Source organism: Rhinolophus hipposideros (genome assembly GCF_964194185.1).
Source record: "Rhinolophus hipposideros genome assembly, chromosome: 9".
NCBI classification, from domain to species: Eukaryota; Metazoa; Chordata; class Mammalia; order Chiroptera; family Rhinolophidae; genus Rhinolophus; species Rhinolophus hipposideros.
Window position 1 is genome coordinate 34,537,042 of NC_138055.1, and position 18,424 is coordinate 34,555,465.

General features: G+C 33.8%; 1 protein-coding gene across 21 annotated transcripts in view; it reads right to left on the bottom strand.

Moving 5' to 3' along the window:
• Positions 1-18,424, bottom strand: part of C2CD5 (C2 calcium dependent domain containing 5) — an 82,751-nt gene that overhangs the window by 24,359 nt on the left and 39,968 nt on the right. For all 21 annotated transcript variants that reach the window (XM_081058393.1, XM_081058387.1, XM_081058404.1 and 18 more), the window contains 4 exons: positions 13,544-13,658; positions 10,720-10,815; positions 7,310-7,501; positions 2,583-2,769 (listed from right to left, as the gene is read on the bottom strand). In XM_081058393.1, coding sequence (XP_080914519.1) covers positions 2,583-2,769; positions 7,310-7,501; positions 10,720-10,815; positions 13,544-13,658 — 590 coding nt within the window. The remainder of the gene's footprint in view (positions 1-2,582; positions 2,770-7,309; positions 7,502-10,719; positions 10,816-13,543; positions 13,659-18,424) is intronic.

The following is an 18,424-nucleotide window of genomic DNA, read 5'->3' on the forward strand; positions in this document are numbered from 1 at the left end:
TAGCATCAGTGTATGCACAGGACACACATGGAAGGGCACAAAAATACAACTGGTATCAGGGGTTGGTTGCTTCTGGTGAGAACCCTAGGTAGGTTGGGGACTGAGAATCCACTTTTCACTGCATATCCAACTATACTATGAAATTTTTACCTTACGATAGTAAAAATAAATTGCATCGAAAAAAGTTTATAATATAAAAATAAAAAACTGTTAAAAGTACATTTTTCATGAATGAGTAGACAATTTACCTTTCACATGGCAAAAGTGAAAGGGAAACTTTTGCAAAGCAAGTGAAGAAAAGTGAAGTGCAGAAAGGACAGGGAACTGACTCAAGATCACATTGTCAATAAATGTGGAGAAGAGATTTGAATCCATTTCTCACTCCAAAACCTAAGATCTTTTCATTATACCACCCTACCTCCGTAATTACCAAGAAAGAAAGCTTTACTTAATACAGATTTTAAATAATTAAATGACTATCAATTTCTGACTCTGTAACAGTACTACATGCCATTAGTGCTGGAAAATTATTTCGGGAAATACGAAACACACACACACACACTATACACACATCTATGTGCATTTATGTTTAAATATGCTTATATAAGCAAAGCAAAGAAATACATATAAGTATAAACACTAAATTGTTAACATCAAAGGAGTGGAATGGAGAAAAGAGATAACAATTTTAACTCCGGATATCTGTGTATTTTGAATTATTACTATTATATTTAAATTATGATACTGTATGATGACGTCTGCACAGTAGATGAAATTGATCCTCAGAAGCTCTCTCTCCTGTTTGTTTATTAGTGTCCATGACTGCACCTGTGACTCAGTCTCTGCTGCTCAGCCTCAGAAGGCCGTTGGTGCCATACGAAGCCTTAGCACACCATCTCTAACACTTTCTAAACTGCATTCGCTAACAAGGCAACAGCCCAGCATGGTTGAGAACACAGACTCTGGAACTCGACAGGCCTAGGTTTGAAACCCAGGTGCAGGACATGTGACCATATCACTTTGGACAAGTCTCAACCTATCACAGCATCTACGTTCTCCTTCTGTGAAAATAACATTACATTCTTTGTGGGAAAGCACAGCCAGCCAGACACACAGTAGCACTCATCAGAAATTAACTATCATGGAAGCTACTCTTGGTACCTGGATATTTAAGTGCACAAGCTAAAACACAGTACAAAGATCGAATTCTTAAACAATTGCAATTAGTGTCACTAGCAATCAAGAGGAAAAGATTGGTCAGAATCAGAAAAGGCAGTATTTAAGGCAGACAGTGAAGGATGGTATCAGGTTCACAAAACAGTTTCCTTAGGCTCAACCATCAGAAGTCCTTGATACAGTAGACACAGTGTTTCTTAAACCTTTGACTATGAATTAAGATCTTAGATCCTATAGGCACTCACTAATAACCAGTTTTGTGTTTAGCCCAATTTACACATTTATGTTATGTCCTCACTGAACATGAGTTTGCAGATAAATGAATTATAATGAGCACTTTTTTCTCCAAGTTAATCTAAATATCAAATATTTAAATATAAATCAGATTACTTTCACTAATCATTACAAATTTGTTAAAAATTGTGATTATATAATTAATCATCATCATACAATTATCCCCTACATACAGAAATTTCCATATTTGCTCTTATAGGAAAAAAAAAGATTAAGAAACAATTTAGCATTTTATCTACAAATGCATACTGAGAAAAAGAATCCAAGTTCCATTAATTTTTAAAATTAAGTTCCTATGCATGTCTCAGAAAGATAGCAGAAAATTTCAATTTAAAAAGTACAAGTAATATAGACAAAAATTTTGGCTAGCTATTATGAGTCTAGAATATGAGAGGATTTCCATAAATAATGTTGATCAGATTCTAACTTATCAATACATGTATTTTGCAGGCATCTAGTTCTCTGGGTCTCAGGCTACTTACAAAGGCAGCTCTCGCTTACCTCCTTGACAACTTTCTAGTCAGAACTTGTTTTCTAACAAGCAAAGGTGAACATGAAGCTAAGACAAACAGCTTTCTATTGCCTCACAACTTATCAGCACTCAAGAAACACACATATTTTACTGCACATTCTACTGCTTACAACATCCTACAACAAACAAGACAACCCACTACAACCAAGAGTTATCCAACCTAAAATGTCAACAATTCCAAGGAGACACTCTGTTTTAGCAATGTATAAACAACAATAAAGCCCAGAATAATGGTAGCCAACTTACTAAACATATGATAATTTTTAGACATCTGACTTACTGAGGTTATTATGGTCAGAACATAAAAATAGTAACATTAATATAATATAATATAATATAATATAATATAATATAATATAAATATTTTGTGATAATTTATTGATTTAATTAAAATAATAGATAATTATTTTACAATTAAATATAAAAATATTTGAAAGGCTATCACCATATTTGTTACTCATGTTTCCAACCCTCTTGATGCCAGTTTTTCTAGATAAGTCTTTTTAAAAGACTCTTTCAATACATAAAACAGAATCTACTACAACTAAAGAAGTCACAAAACAAAAACATGTAAACTTACCGCTAAGCCCATCAACATATTTTCACCCACTGTGATCTGAATTCTCAGTCCAAATAAAGCGTTCATTCCTTTGAGTTTTAGTTTATTCATTAGCTGAGTATGCACTTCATATTCCATAAATGGCAATAGATTACTGATAGCTGTAGCATTTGCTTCTGCCTGTGCTTTCTTTTTCAAGCGACATAACCTGTTTAAACAATAATTTAGTCAGTGGACAGTATTCTTGATACCATCTTAAGAAACGTTCGATTTTTAAAACTTTCTAAGAGTGTGCTTCATAAAACATTTACTTGTTCCAAATGGGCGTACTAAGTTATATTAATCTTTTCTGACATTTTTTTCACTGTATGTTATTTTGCTGAAAACCTATTTCACTAAACAAAAAGGAAAAATCTCAAAATCTTTAGAAATGAAATACTGATCAAAATCACAAGAGAATATAATGTAAAATTTTAGGTTTTATAACTCCATGTTCTTATGGATCTCCATGATCTTATGATGGAAGGATAGCAGAGGGAAAAGGTTAATTTACATATTAAAAGAATATAAAACTTACTTGAGTATCTACTGTGTCAAGGCATTGTGCTAGGTGGTGAGCATTAATTAGTGACAAAAACACAAAGTCCCTATTCTCATGGTTATAGTCTAGTGGAGGGGTGGTGGGTGGGAATAAACAAAGAAACAAGGCAACCTCAGATTATGTTTAAGAACCAAGTGTCTGAAGCAAATAAAGCAGATGAAGTGAGTGGGACTAATTACAGAGAAGGCCTCATAGAAGAGATGATACCTGAGTTGGGCTCTTAAAGACATGATGGAACTGGGAGAGTTAAAGAAAGACAGTTATGGAATGGAGCTGGCATATTAGGAGAACCAAAAGGAGACGACAGTAGCTAAAGTGAAGTGAGCAGGGTGAAAGTAGGGTGGATGAGGGTGCCATTAAGCAGGGGCATGAGCATATTAGGGGCTTATGGATCATAGTAAGGAGTTTGATTTTATTCTGTCAGCAATGGGAAACCCCAAATACGTTTTAAGTAATAACAAGATTCAATTTATATTTAAGGTCATCATTAATATGGCTACTCAGAGAACAGAGTAAAGATGACAGAATTCATGTAGGGATGGTAGGCAAGAGGCTATTATGGTGAGAGACAATGAGAATTAATATCTAAAAAGGTAGCACTGAAGATGAAGAAAAGATAACCAAAATTTCAAGTCAGGCTATTTAGGCTAGTAGTTCGCAAACTTTAGTTTGTATTATAACCACCTGGTGGGCTAGTTAAGAAACAGTTACTGGGCCCCATCCCCAGAGTTTCTGATTCACTGATTCATTAGGTCTCAGACCTGAGAATTTGCATTTCTGTAAGTTTCCCCTAAGATGGTGATGCCATTTATTGGTCAGGGAGAACACCGAGAACTGCTGATGGAGACCAACCCCCTCCTACCTTAAAAAAAAAAAAAAGCAATTGGATAAGTTACATATTTTTAACAATCTTCTGAAAAGCATCACAGGACCAAGGCAAGGGGCAGTGTGGAGTATAAACATAAAGAGACAGCACAAGGAAGTTATTTTGTGGGGTGGAACAGTTCTGTCTTGACTAAGGTGGTGGTTACCCAAATCCATATACAGGATAAAATTGCAAACAATTATACACACAAATATATAAATGAATGCAAGTTTAAAAAATTGCAAAGATTGAATAAGGGCTGTAGTATAGTTAACAGCAGTATACCACTGTCAATTTCCTCCCTGATACTCTACAACAGCTGTATAAGATGCTACCAATGGGGGAAGGTGAGGGAGGGTACATGAGACGCTTTGTATCATTTTTGTAATTCCCTATGAGTCTATCACAATCAAAGGAAACAAAACACCATGGATAATAACCAGTAGAAACAAGAGAAAATGGAGATTTCATATATGAAAATTACTAGTTACAGAATCAGATTATAACATGTGATATTAGATTTGAAAAAAAACTTCTAGAAATAAAAACTAGATTATCAGCATTTTTAAGCTGCAATTATTAGGCTTATTAGCATATTAGAGACAGGTGAAGAGAAAAATTAAAAAATTGAAAGACAGATAAAGTATCCAAAATATAGCAGAGAAACAAAAAGACAGAAAATACAGGAGAGTAATAGACATAGAGGAGGCAGTAGGAAAGTCTATCATATTTTTAAGTGGCATATCAAGAAGAGAGAAGAGATGAAACAGGAGAATTAGTATCTAAAAATGTTCTAAAACACAGGAAAGACACCATTCTCCAGAATCAAGAGCCCAATGTATAACAATTAAGATAAAGATAACGCCATACCTACCACTTCATAGAGAAACTGCAGAAAACAAAAGACAAATGAAATAGCTCTCACACAACCCGAGTAAAAAACATACAATGCCTTCAAAAAACAAGTCTAATAGATTATTTCTCAACACTAACAATGAATGCCAGAGGGTATCTTCAATGTGCTGAAATAAAATAACTGTCAGCCCAAAATACTTTTTCAAGATAAAATAAACACGCATACAGACAAGCAAAAATAGACAGTTCACCACTACTGGACCCACAAAAAGGAATACTAAAGGATATACCTCAGGCAGAAGAAAAACAATCCAACATGGAAGGCCTAACATACAAGAGAGGATGAAACAAAAGTAAATGGATTACAAATGTATTTTAGAAGAAAATGCAACATGACTTTGTAACTTATGGGGGAAGGTTAGAAAAAAGGATAACGTCAAAGAATAAAATATTTGGTTTTAAAAACTGGATATAGCAAGGTATCATTTATTAAAATAGATAAGGCTAGTTAATATAAAAGAAGTGGAGAAAATCAAGAGTTCAATTTGAAACAAGAATGAGATGCATCTGACATCAAAATGGGGTGTGAGTACAGAGGTAAGTATATTGTGGGGACAGAGCCAGGAGTGCAGTTTCCAGGCTCTCGGCCTCACATGGAAAGGTGCTGGCTCAGGTAGTAAATGGCCATCAACTGTGATTGGATGGCCATCAGCTGTGGCTAGTTGGCCGTCAGCTGTAACCAGTGAGCCATTGACCACTAACATAACTGCTGTGGCTACGCTAGCAGAAAATGGGGGGCTGGCAAGAAGATGGTGGCTGGATTGGCAAGCACGGATTACAGTTGGCAGGAGAGGTCGGTTGATAGAGAAATGGACAGCAGATAGTGTGGCTCCTGCTTCCTGTCTCCAACCCAGCTGCCAGCGAGACTATAGTGGTCTGACTCCCCTATCTATGGCTCTGTGGGTGTTCCTTTTTGGCGTCACCATGTTCTGCGTTCTTATGTGGAGAGTGGGAGCTGAGACTCCGCGTGCCACCCCATGTGACATATATGAATCTGAAGCTCAGGAGAAAGTTCTGGACTGAAGTTATAAATTTGGGAGTCACAGACATAGAGATAGCCTACAGTATGATGAGTTCAACTAGGAAGAGAGTTTTGAGAAGAGAGTCCAGACCAATCGCTCTAGAGGATCAAGAAATGAAGAGGAATCAATAAGAACACTGGAGATTATAAACAAAGGTAGGAAAAAGCAACAGCTGTGGCCTTGTGAACTCAAAGGAGTTTCAAGAAAAAAACAATCAACTACAGGAGGTCTGACAATTAAGTTCGCAAACTTGGTGCAACAATGTGGCTAACCTTCTTTGATATCAGAGGGATTATTCATGATGAATTTGTACCAACTGGACAAAGAGTTAACCAAGTTTACTATTTGCAAGTGCTAAAAAGACTGTGTGTAAAGGTTAGATGACCTGAAGTTTTTGCCAACAATTCACAGCTCTTGCATCACGACAGTGCACCAACTCACAAGGCACTGTCTGTGAGGGAGTTTTTAGCCAGTAAACAAAGAACTGTATTGGAACACCCTCCCTACTCACCTAGTATGGTCCCCAATGACTTCTTTCTTTACCCGAAGATAAAGGAAATATTGAAAGGAAGACATTTGGATGACATTCAGGACATCAAGGGTAATACGACAACAGCTCTGATGGCCATTCCAGAAAAAGAGTTCCAAACTTGCTTTGAAGGGTGGACTAGGTGCTGGTGTCGGTGCATAGCTTCCCAAGGGGAGTACTTTGAAGGTGAACATAGTGATATTCAGCAAAGAGGTATGTAGCACTTTTTCTAGGATGAGTTCTCGAACTTAATTGTCTGACCTCATAAGACTAGTGCTGAGATGTCAAGTAAGATGAGAACAGAAATGCTCAAAGGAATTGGTAACCTGGCAGTTGTTAGTGCCTTAGACAGTTACAGCTGTCTTCTACATACCTATCATAATTTAGCATTTCCTACTACAGTACATTTTAAAACGAATTCTTAACAGTTAAGTGAAGTCGTAAAAGAAATACAACACAGCACTGTTCTTTAAAAGAAAAAATAGTCAATTTCCAAAATGTATTACCTATTTAATGTCATTAAAGCATACTGAGTCACATCCCTAGCCTACATCAGGCTAATAATTCTCATAATAATAAGCATTTATACAGAATTTAAATGTTTAAAACTAATATAAACATATTTGAGTTTTAAAAAGAGGAATTTTTTTTCTCCCAATTTTCCATACAATAAAATACGAGGTTCAGTTAGAACTGCTCAGCCTGCACAGGATCCCACAGTTAGGAAACAGCAGAACAAATATTTGAAAACAGGTCTATTTGATTCCACATTCCATACTCTTTCAAGGACCCAAAATATTGTTTTCACAAACATACCTTGCTTGAATTAGACAACCTTTCCCAATAACTGCTGCATCTATTGGGAGATCTATAGTCGTAAACAGAACATCAGGAACTTTTTGTTTCCTGCAGTTATAGCAATATGTGAGATGAGCTGGAAATGGCATATTCAGTTCATCATAGGGTATATGGCAAAATCCACAGGCTGCAGGCACAGTTTCTTCTAGCCTGTATGAATAATTAAGAAGAAGAAAATAAGGCATTCTTGAAAATTCTGTTTTCAAAAACATATTCATATATTATATATAATACTCGTGTACAAACTACACCACAACTTCTCCACAGTAGGTTGTAAGAGTACCACTACAAGAATTACAAATAACCATGAAATGAGAATCATACACTTTTCTATGAGAGAAACACTTATACAAGGAGAAAGTCATTTTGCATCAATTTGTATGTGTGATGACCTACCACCTGACAAAAACCACTATTATTTCGAAGATTTTTCTTTGGGATATGACATACCGTATTTCCCCAAAAATAAGACCTAGCCAGACCATCAGCTCTAATGAATCTTTTGGAGCAAAAATTAATATAAGACCGGGTCCTATATAGGACCCGGTCTTATATTATAGCAAAATAAGACTGGGTATTATATTATATTATATTATACCCTGTATTATATCATAGTAAAATAAGACCGGGTCCTTTATTACATTATATTATATTATATTATATTATATTATATTATATTATATTAGACTCAGTCTCATAGTAAAATAAGACAAGGTCTTATATTAATTTTTGCTCCAAAAGACGCACTAGAGCTGATGGTCCGGCTAGGTCTTATTTTCGGGGAAACACAGTGAAAACAAATGGTTAGACAATAAGGGTAAGGTTTTCTTACTGTCTGACAAAATACGACACAAATATAATTTTAAAATTTTTCGAAGAAAAAACATTTCTTAATCAGATAATTTGAATGTAAATTTATGGTTAAAAACAAATCTATTTAAGAGAAAAATGAAGTCAAAAATAGGAAAACTAAACTTTCTAATTTCCAATGACTGTTTTACATTTCTGAGAAACCAAAAACCTGTGTTTCATAAAAACGTACATATCATACATAAACCTCAAATGAACCTACAAACTTCGTTGCAAAATGTTTGTTGTAATATGCTGTTTATTAATTCATTTCAGAATTAGTAAGTATTTTTTCACTCATTAAACCTGAGGAAATCAGGAGAATAGACATGGAAACAGAGGGGGAACAGACTTTCACCATGTCTTCTAGAGCTCTGGAAAGATGTGGGCTCTCAATTCTCTCTAATCTAAAGCAACCTTTTAGAAGTTGAAACTTGGCAAGTAGACACATTTTAAAAAGGAAAGGAAACTTGTACTATACCTACTAAGAATCAGGCTTTCTGCAAATTCTTCGCATACATTATTTCACTGAATTTTCACAATAACCCTCTAAGTCAATTTAATTTACTCCTAGATACCATTATTGTTGACATAGCATTCTTGTATATTAGATGTAACGGGGAAATCAGACAGATCTGAGTGAAGCTGTGTGACCCTAAACAAGTTATTTAACCTCCCAGAGCTTCCTCTATAAAATGGGAATAACAATAATTACCTAGAAAGGTTCTTTTTATTTTTATTTTTTGAAGATTAAGTAATAAAACTATAGGTAATCTCCCCAACCCCCGATAATGCCCAGCAGACAACAAAAACTAGTTCCACTTGGCCTGAAACCAACCTGAGATACTAAGTATCTTGCTCAGTCACACTAAGTACTAAGTAACAGAACTGAAATTTTAATGCCAGTTTGTTTGCATCCAAAGACCATGTGTTATGAGGGGGCACAAACGGATAAAAACTGGGGCAATTTTTAACTAAATACCTCACAGGAATTTGAACATAAATGGTGCAACATAAGGCATAAAAAATAAAAGCATTAAAGTCTATGAAAACATTTCAAATATGAAATGTACAAAAGGGATTGTCTCTGAATATTGAAATCATAGGGAATTCTTCCTTCTACTCACTTACTTGTGAACTATTCTATTTGTCTTTAGTTTTCTGCCATTTCCCTATGAAGTGTTGGGTGTGGAGTTATCTTTATCTTGTTATACATGGACTTCTGGAATCTGTAGATTGGTATCTTTCATGTGTTTTAGAAAATTTTTCATATTTTCTCTAGTAAGCACTAATAATTGCATGGCAGAAAAAAATACATTTTTATCTTTTACAAATAGGGATGACATCTGTTGCATCGGACTACCGTACAGGAGAATTCACTGTATCCACCCAAGTCACAATAATGAAATAACCTAGCTGCATGGGAATAGTCATTTGTTAAATTAGGCTTCTATCTACTTAAGAATGAAATCTACTGACGTGTGAGAACTATACTATTGTACTGGGAGAACTCACTGGCAAAGTCAGTGTTCTCAGTAGAATATTCCAATTGTTTAATATATGTCAAATGTCCCACCTTCATTTTCCTATTTATGATGATTTATAATGCCCTGGAATATAGTATAGTCAAAATCTATTTTTAATATTGACAAAAGACACTATATTATATCAAAAAGACAAGGTATTCTGTGTGCCTACCAGAGTGAAAATATCTTTATTTGTTTATATAGAGACTCGAAAATGTGTACTAAATTTGACAGATTTTTCTTTTGCTTTCTTCCTTAATATATTCTAATATATTAATAGTAAAAACATTTTTAAGGCAAGTAGGCGTATTGCGGGGTAAGGGATAATTAAAATTTATATTATCCAAGTAGACTCTGGAACCAAACTAACAGTTTTCTGCATATATATTTGATAATTTCATCTATTTATGGAAAGCATTTTTGACATTTATAGAACCTAACAGATAAAGGGACCAATAATCAAATAGACCAAAAAGTAATCTCATTTTACCTAATGCTTTCACTTTCACTTTCTCTTTTACATATATCAACGTTATACTTCACTTAACATGAAGCTTTTATGTATAATTTTGGTACAATATAGTGTTTTGGTTGTTTTAAAAATGAAGAATTTTCTTTATGAAAATTGTTTCATGACTTTTTTCTGTTTTGGAGGTCAGACAAAGGGAAAGGAAAGAGAAAAATCAAAGAAATTATTTCTATAATGTAAAAAAGAAAAAAATTATTTCTATAATGTAACAAAAGAAAAAAAATGACTTCAGTTGGTAGTCATACATGTCACTTATCAAGTACGTCAATTATAATGTAGTGCAGATCCTGATACTTCTCTGCTGCTGAGTTAGGTAAAACTCAGTAAAGTGCCTGGTCCTGATCTCTACACTGTAGCACTGTAACCCACCCTCACACAGAACTATCCCAGCTCTGAGAGAAAAAACAGTCAACCTCTCTCCCTTCTCAGCCCTTATGGAAAATAAGCCAGGCTGCCATGACAACCTCTGTTCCAAAGAGCCCTCCACAGTGCCATCCTGCAGAAATCTAGGGTTCAGGACAGCTGCCGTGCCGGATGCAGATAAAATACAGACCTCTTCACTATAAAAGAAAAAAAATAAACAAGTTAACATTTTCAGGCACTCTAACTTTGGAAAATGTCAAATATCAAAGTGACTATGAGGATGACAATTTAAATTCAGATTAGACTCTACTAAATATTAACAATATCACAGGGTTATCTCCTAAACCTAGGAGAGAAAACAGAAGTAATATAATGTTATTAAAATGGAGAGGACAAGAATTCTTTATTACTTAAAAATTGTAAAAGATAAAGTATAAATTAATGATAACTGATTCCTTTAAAATGTGGTAAAGCTGATACAGAGTAGAACATTTCAAAATAAAAGTAGTAATAAACTATATTGTATTAAAAGTCTTTAAATGCATACTAAATTTAAATTATTCTAAAAGCATAACTACATAAATATCTATATTGCTATAACTTAATGTAAACTTAATAATCATAAAGGTATCAAATAATAAAAAAGGAAACAAATAATATCCAAAATATACTAAATGAAGCTTAAACTACATCATTATGTATACAGCAAAAATTAATATTCAAAAGAATGCTTTGAAACTCTTCACTACATAGCACCCAATATGAATGCCAAAAACGTAAACAATCAACATAATTATTGAATGAGATCACCTAAAGCAAATGAGAAAAGTAGCAGCCTAGGTTCAAAACACTGGAAACAAGGTGTAAATGGATCAGAAACCTAAGATGACGTAAATAAATGGTCACTTGATTTGTAATTGACTAGAGGCCAGGCTTGAAATGTTTAGGTGGGCGCTGAGGATGCAGAGGGAATAACGAGGGGTCACTGAAGGCACTGAATGAATCAAGGAGCTATGAGCAGAAGTGCATTTTAAGGAGTTTAACCCAGTAATAGTGAGTAGGGTGGGTTAGAACACAACAAATTAGTAAAGATGGGATTTAAATACCAAGATTTTTTGAGATCTAGAGGGAAAAAGAGTTTGTGTCAGATGAATTCAAACTTCTAAGTAAATTAATTGGACTCATTTCTGTAGAATCTTGTATCTGTGACCTATCTCAAGCCACACTGAATCTACACCTCAGGCCTTCTCCACATGCTGTTCTTATGGCCTTGAACACTCTCCCTACGCCTCCTCTCTTCATTTATATAATTCAAAATCATCTTACGAAATTCAGTTTGTGCTTCAGTTACTTAATTCACACTTTCTTCCAATCCTACTTTTAACTTGCAACCCTCTAGGATCCCAAAACATCCTGGGATCTCTATATCATAAAATGTATTATATTTGTCATAATTCTCCAGTAGAATGTGAATCTGATGACAAGAACTATGTCTTTTAAAACCATATCCCTAGGACTTGAAAGTGTATGACACTAAACACATGAATGAGGTGAAACTATCTACTGGGGAGTAATACAGCATAAGCATAATAAAGTTAGTAGTCTAAGAAGAGGAGAATGGGAGTAGAACAGTTCAAGAATATAATACATGCTCTACAAAGGAAAAGAAAGGGTCCTCAGAAGATGAAATAGCATGGTTCGGTAATGTCCACATTTACCAGTCTCATCATTTTTCTCTAAGAATGATCGCCACAAGTGCAAGAAAATTATCCATGTAACAGCTGGCAGTAAGAATTATCCAAGAATAGATGGTGGAAAAATAAAATAGCAGATGGCCAAACAGTTTCTAAATGATATCTATTATAAATTTATGAAGAGGCTAATAGTAGGGTTCAAGGATGGCAGGCAATAAGAAAGTCAGCACCTGAGTAAGGAACTAGAAAAACTCTTGGTTAAGAAAAAGATAAAAGACAAACCAGATGTACAAACCAGATGTAAAGAAGCAAATGATATGGGTAGAAAAATACTAAGCTATGATCCAAGAGTGGAATTTTATAGTTTTAAATTTTTATGAGGCAACAGTTACGAGCAATAATGAGGTCCAAAATATGGTTCAAAGTCAAGTGGGGAGAGAGGACTGACGAACGCGAAAGTACAATGCTAAGCTGTTCGAGGGGAGATAATCATATTTAACTGGAGGAGTGGCAGAGAAGGAATTTAAAAAAACAGAAGAATGTTTTGGAGGTAGAAAAGTCTGACATGTGGAATGGCAGGGACTTTAAAGGAGGAGAGGCTGTTCAAATGAAAGGTAGGGAAAAATGGTTTTGAGAACTGAGTCCCATCATTACCTGGCAGAGTTAGAAAGGATGATTTGTTAGCAGGAGAAAGTTAAGTTACAATTAGTAAAAGAAGGTAGAAAGAGTTTAGAGATGAACTTTAAAGACACAAGGCAGTTCATTTACAATAGATCAAGGGTTCCAAAGATCCCAGAGGAAGGAGTTAGCTAAGTCACAAACTGGAGTAAAGTAGACCTGGAGTTAATACTTGCTATGTGCCACTATTAATAGGGTAGTGCAAAAGTAATTGGGGTTTTTGCAATTATTTTTAACCTTGTAAACCGCAATTACTTTGGCACCAACCTAATAAATTCTCATTTAATCAACAACAACTTTAAATAATAGGTGGTTATCATCTCTATTTCAATATATACATTGAGGCTCAGATGAGTAGAGTAACATTCTCAAAGTTTCATAGCAATTCAGTGGCAAAAATGGCATATGAAACTCGGTGGGATGTACTCTAAAGCCCATGCTCCTGGATCACTCACTCCACTATTCCTTTCTCTGTATTTGCATAAAGCTTTTCCCTTTTCAGATGACAATCTGTAAATTACAGCATCTAGAAAATCAAGTTATTATCATTTACCAGATGCTAGTTGATTCACTGTAGCCCACTACAGCATGACAGCCTAATGCTTTAGCATGTGATTTTATTTCTTGTCTGATTTCTGCCCACCACGCATCTCGAGTTTCAGGTTCATCTGAAAAATAAATTTTAAATCAGTTCACTAGTCAATAGCACATTGTCTATATGAACAAGAAATATTTAAAATAAACACTCTGGAAGGCAAAGGATTACTGTTCTACAACAGATTTTAAAACTTCACGTCTTTAAAATGCTACTTCTCCAAAATTCAATACTACTTCTCCAAAAATTTAACATTTTAAACTTGATTGCTAGAAAACAAACCACCAAGTTCTATTTGTTTTATTACTTTAAGGGACATCTATAGGAATGTATTTTATTAGACACAACTTAAAATGTAGACCCAGGCTGTCCAGATTCTAATCTTAAACTGAGAGAATATCCTATGTCTCACCTCAGTGAGAGAACACTTTATGAGTCATATCCATAAATTTTAATATAAATTCTGATTTCATTTCCTGCTACCTATTTTTTATAACCCACTATATTCTGGGTTCTTTCCAAGGCAAAGAAAGATTGGTCGATATTAAAAAAGAGAAAGCCATCTGTAGCCATCCTTCTAAAGAGACGTGAGTTCTAAAGCAAAGTGACAAGAAAGAAAAGGACTAGCCAATTCAAAAATAAAGAAAACAAATACATTTAAAAGATTAATCAAAACAATTTGGTTAATGTACATAGGGGCAAATTTCAGAGAGAACACTGCAATTCCATGTATGAGTGTGTAATTCAAATGCCTTAGAATCAAAGAATTGTGTTTTATTATCGTAGAGGAGCTCGATACTGCTTGTAGTGGATCACTGTAAACGGGGCATCTGTCCCGCATGCCTCCTAGCACTTGCACTTGGCTGCATACTATTGGTGAACAGAATCTGAAAATTACAGTAACTTTTTATGTGCAAAGATGTTAAAAACAGAAACGGTCTATAATCAGCATATCCTAATTCGTTTCTTTTTGTGGCCAATTCCATTTGGGAACAATCTGAGACAGAAAAAAATCTCAACGAACTCTAAATAGCATGCTAAGCTTTTACTGTAAACCTTCTACATAAAAGGCACTATTAAAACAGAAAAATCAAACAATCCCAAAACTTTTTTTTGAATTTCAGTATACACTAGTTTTCAAAATGTTTTGCAAAACAAGTAGAATAAGTAGAATTATACTCACTAGTAAAACACTGAAGACAGCAAAGTAAAGAAAGGTTAAAAGGCTGATTATAGTTCACATTCCTATGATGTAATTTTGTTTCCTCCACAGGGAGGAGGATCAACAAAAAAGAGAACTGAGGAGATAAAAGCCAGAACTACAAATGATGCCAGCCAGTTCTTGAATTAAAGTTTTGGATCCAAGACAGAGCTACCCTAAAACTTCCTTTCAGAAGAAAAGAAAGAAATGCAGACTCCAGGAAACTGAGGAAAACATCAAAGTATGAGATAAAATAAAGAAGGAAGAGAAATAGAAGACTACAATATGGTGCTAGCTATCAATATTATGAAGGTAGAAACGTGAGAGACAATTAGGTGGTCCTATTTTGCACAAATGCTACTATGTTAAAGAATTTCTTCATATTCCTAACTGAAATGCAGACATTAACAGCACAAATACACCTTCAAATCTATTCTTTTTCTTTTAATTAAGACATACATGTTTCTAAACCAATTTGGACACCTATTTAACATCATCCTTTCCTAATAGAGAATTTTTAGGTTGTAAGACAAACTGTTATTCAAGTAGTTGCTCAATTTATGAAATTATTTGATTCTTTGAAAATAGATATCATAAATAGAATAGTCATCAGTTTAAAAAAAGTTATTTTTCTGAAAAACGATGTAAAATAAAAAGTCTTGACTTTTCTCAAATGCACTAATAGGCCCTGCTATTTACTTTTTAAATCATTCTGGAAGTTTAAAATATTATTTGCTAAAACAAATAATTGTATACTATGTTTTTATAAAAACAGATTTTCTCACATTAGGTGTGCCTACATCTGTGCCACAAGCAATACATGGTAGCTTTTCTGTTTTAAAAATAAATTTTACAATAAGCAATCCATAACATTATTTTTTAATTAATGAAAAATGGAGGAAGCCACTTAGTTTAAGTTCAAGATATATTTATTTTAAAATGGCCAGCATGTCTAAACGGAAAAGTATGTAATAATAATTATTATGAGATACATGTAATCACATAGAATACAAAGTTTATTTACATCGAACTTACCTTGGTATAACACATAAAATAATCAGGTAATTAAATCAAACACTATGGAAAAAATAGGTGGCTGATTAAAGAAAAAAAAGCTGAATGCAGCACAAGTGGAGCATTCATATTCTTCTGACAAGTTCACAAGCAGCCTTTATTTTTGACACACGAGCCACACAGTTGCACATGGGGATGCCATTGTTGTATTTATTTACAAGTTTAATAAAAGCTAGAGTTACATAACATGGGAGCTAAGGAAGCAAATGGCATATGTCCACACTCCAAATAATTTTTTAAATTTGGTATTGGCTAAAGCAAAAGCTCAAGAACGAAGGGTTTTGCAAAGCAGATTCAGCAGACAGGAGCCAGAAACAGTGGATATTTTGGCGCATGCTTGGATCAGGTGACAGTACAGACTGAAAACTATGGCAGCTCACTGAAATGGTTACAGAAAGTAATGACCCTAGATCCTAGGTGGAAAGCAAGGCAAGCGTACAGTAGGGAGCACTTAATCACAAACTAGTAATTGGATTAACAATAATTATAACTGTAAGCAAAAAGCCAAAGGATGAATTTTTCGGCTATTTAATTTAGGGGTTGTTTAATTAAAATAAAATTAAGGTTAATCAATTTATTTATTATTAAAAAAATTAAATTTATCTTCAATGTTGGTATCATATTTATGCCAGAGATGAGCCAGAGAATATTGAAGTAGTAACTTTATAATTCACCCTAACTTATTACAACTGAAAATTCAGAAATGATCATAGTATTTAATCCTTATAATGGAATTTTAAAAGCTTAAAAACTGCAAACTACATTCTTACAGGAATCACACTAGTGAATTTGAATTCTTTTATTCACCATACATAAGTCAAAATTGACGATCTACCATACTTATATAAAAGGCAAAACAGTCTTAAAATTTTATAGCAGCCATACATGAAACTAGTTAAAATTCAGTCATTTGGAGAATATATAGCTGAGTGAGGATCACAATTGATAACATTTCAGAGACGTTAAGAAAAAAATACTTTCCCTTTAAATACCATGCTCCTCCCAAATCTACAGAATTATTTGTAATTATAAAGATATTAGGAGATATTAAAGTTCATTTATTATACAAATCATATTTCATACTATTTTATGTTTTTCTTCTATGGGTTAAAACTCTTCATAGATAATATGACAAATTTTTTAATATATCCTCTTAATTGTAGGCAGGAACTGAGCTCTAGATTAGCACCTCATTGATGCCTCTTTTAGGGGCAATGTTTGCGCACTTGGGTTGACATCACATTAATCACATCATTAATATTCATTTTACTACTGTTACTTTTCTAGAGCATGGCCAGAGCTTGATATCTTGCCATCTTTTTAGCATTTTACCTATTTTATCTTGTTTCTGAAATGCAGGTGAAACTGCATTTAAAATAACAGTAATAGTTTATCATATCTCTACAAGTAAAGAAGTGAACAACTCAATGTATTATAATATGCCTTTATAAAACTCAATCCCTTTGAGATTTTTAGGTAATCGACACTCAAAACTAAGAAACACAGACTACCTAAAGTGTTAAACTCAATTCTATTTTACATAGCTCTGGAAGAAAATAACTCTGCCCTTGAAAATCTTTTAATCTGGTTGAAAGAAAGAAGAAAATGGACAGTTATGCAATCTAATTTTTACATGAACAAGAGGAGATAAATTGTTAGATAGGATCAAATAAAGGTCTGTAGTACAATGATAACCTATCATGTTAATACACAGCATAAAAAGTTACATTGTCAAATACCTGAAAGTAATATTCTAACCCAAAACAATCTTTGAAGAAGATAGATTTTCCCTAACGAAACAGAAATTAGAGAGTTCAGGCTCAAGGGAGTATACACCTCAAAATGGGTGGGGATTCAGTATCAGACCAAAAAGAAGAATCTTTTTACAGAAGGAGGGATGTACAAATTCTATATCAAGATACAGTAATTTGGGATGTTAGGATGGTAGCTGGGATATAATCCATGTTGCACCAAACTGGAGTTCTTTACTATTTGTAAAAAAATCCAGGTATGTAATTTTCATCTTTTTTGTGAAATTTCACCCTTTTTATATATATAATGTAACTGGAGATTGGTTACATTATAGAGAAAATTATATATTACATTTACATGTTACATTATAACAAAGTAATGAATATCCAGTCACATTATATATATATATACATAAAGAGTAAAAATTCATAATTAAGGAGATTACATATCTGATTTTTTTATAGATAGTAAAGAATCAGTAGTACTGAATATATAATTACATTATATAGAAAGAACATTACATATACATTTATGTTACTTTATTTATAAAATTAGTTCACATAGCCTACACGCTATATTTATGTTTTCTTGAATTGTACCTATCTACTTCCTGAAAACCTTATTGAAATACTAAAAATTAAGAGCTCCTGAAGTACTTTAGACTTAGTTTTCACATCTGCTTATGTGTACCTCTCAGATTTGGTAAAAAAGAATAATTGCCGAGATCATCAGTAGAATTCAAGTTCCAAGAGAGCCTATCTCCATTTAACTAACACACACACACACACACACACACACACACACACACACAC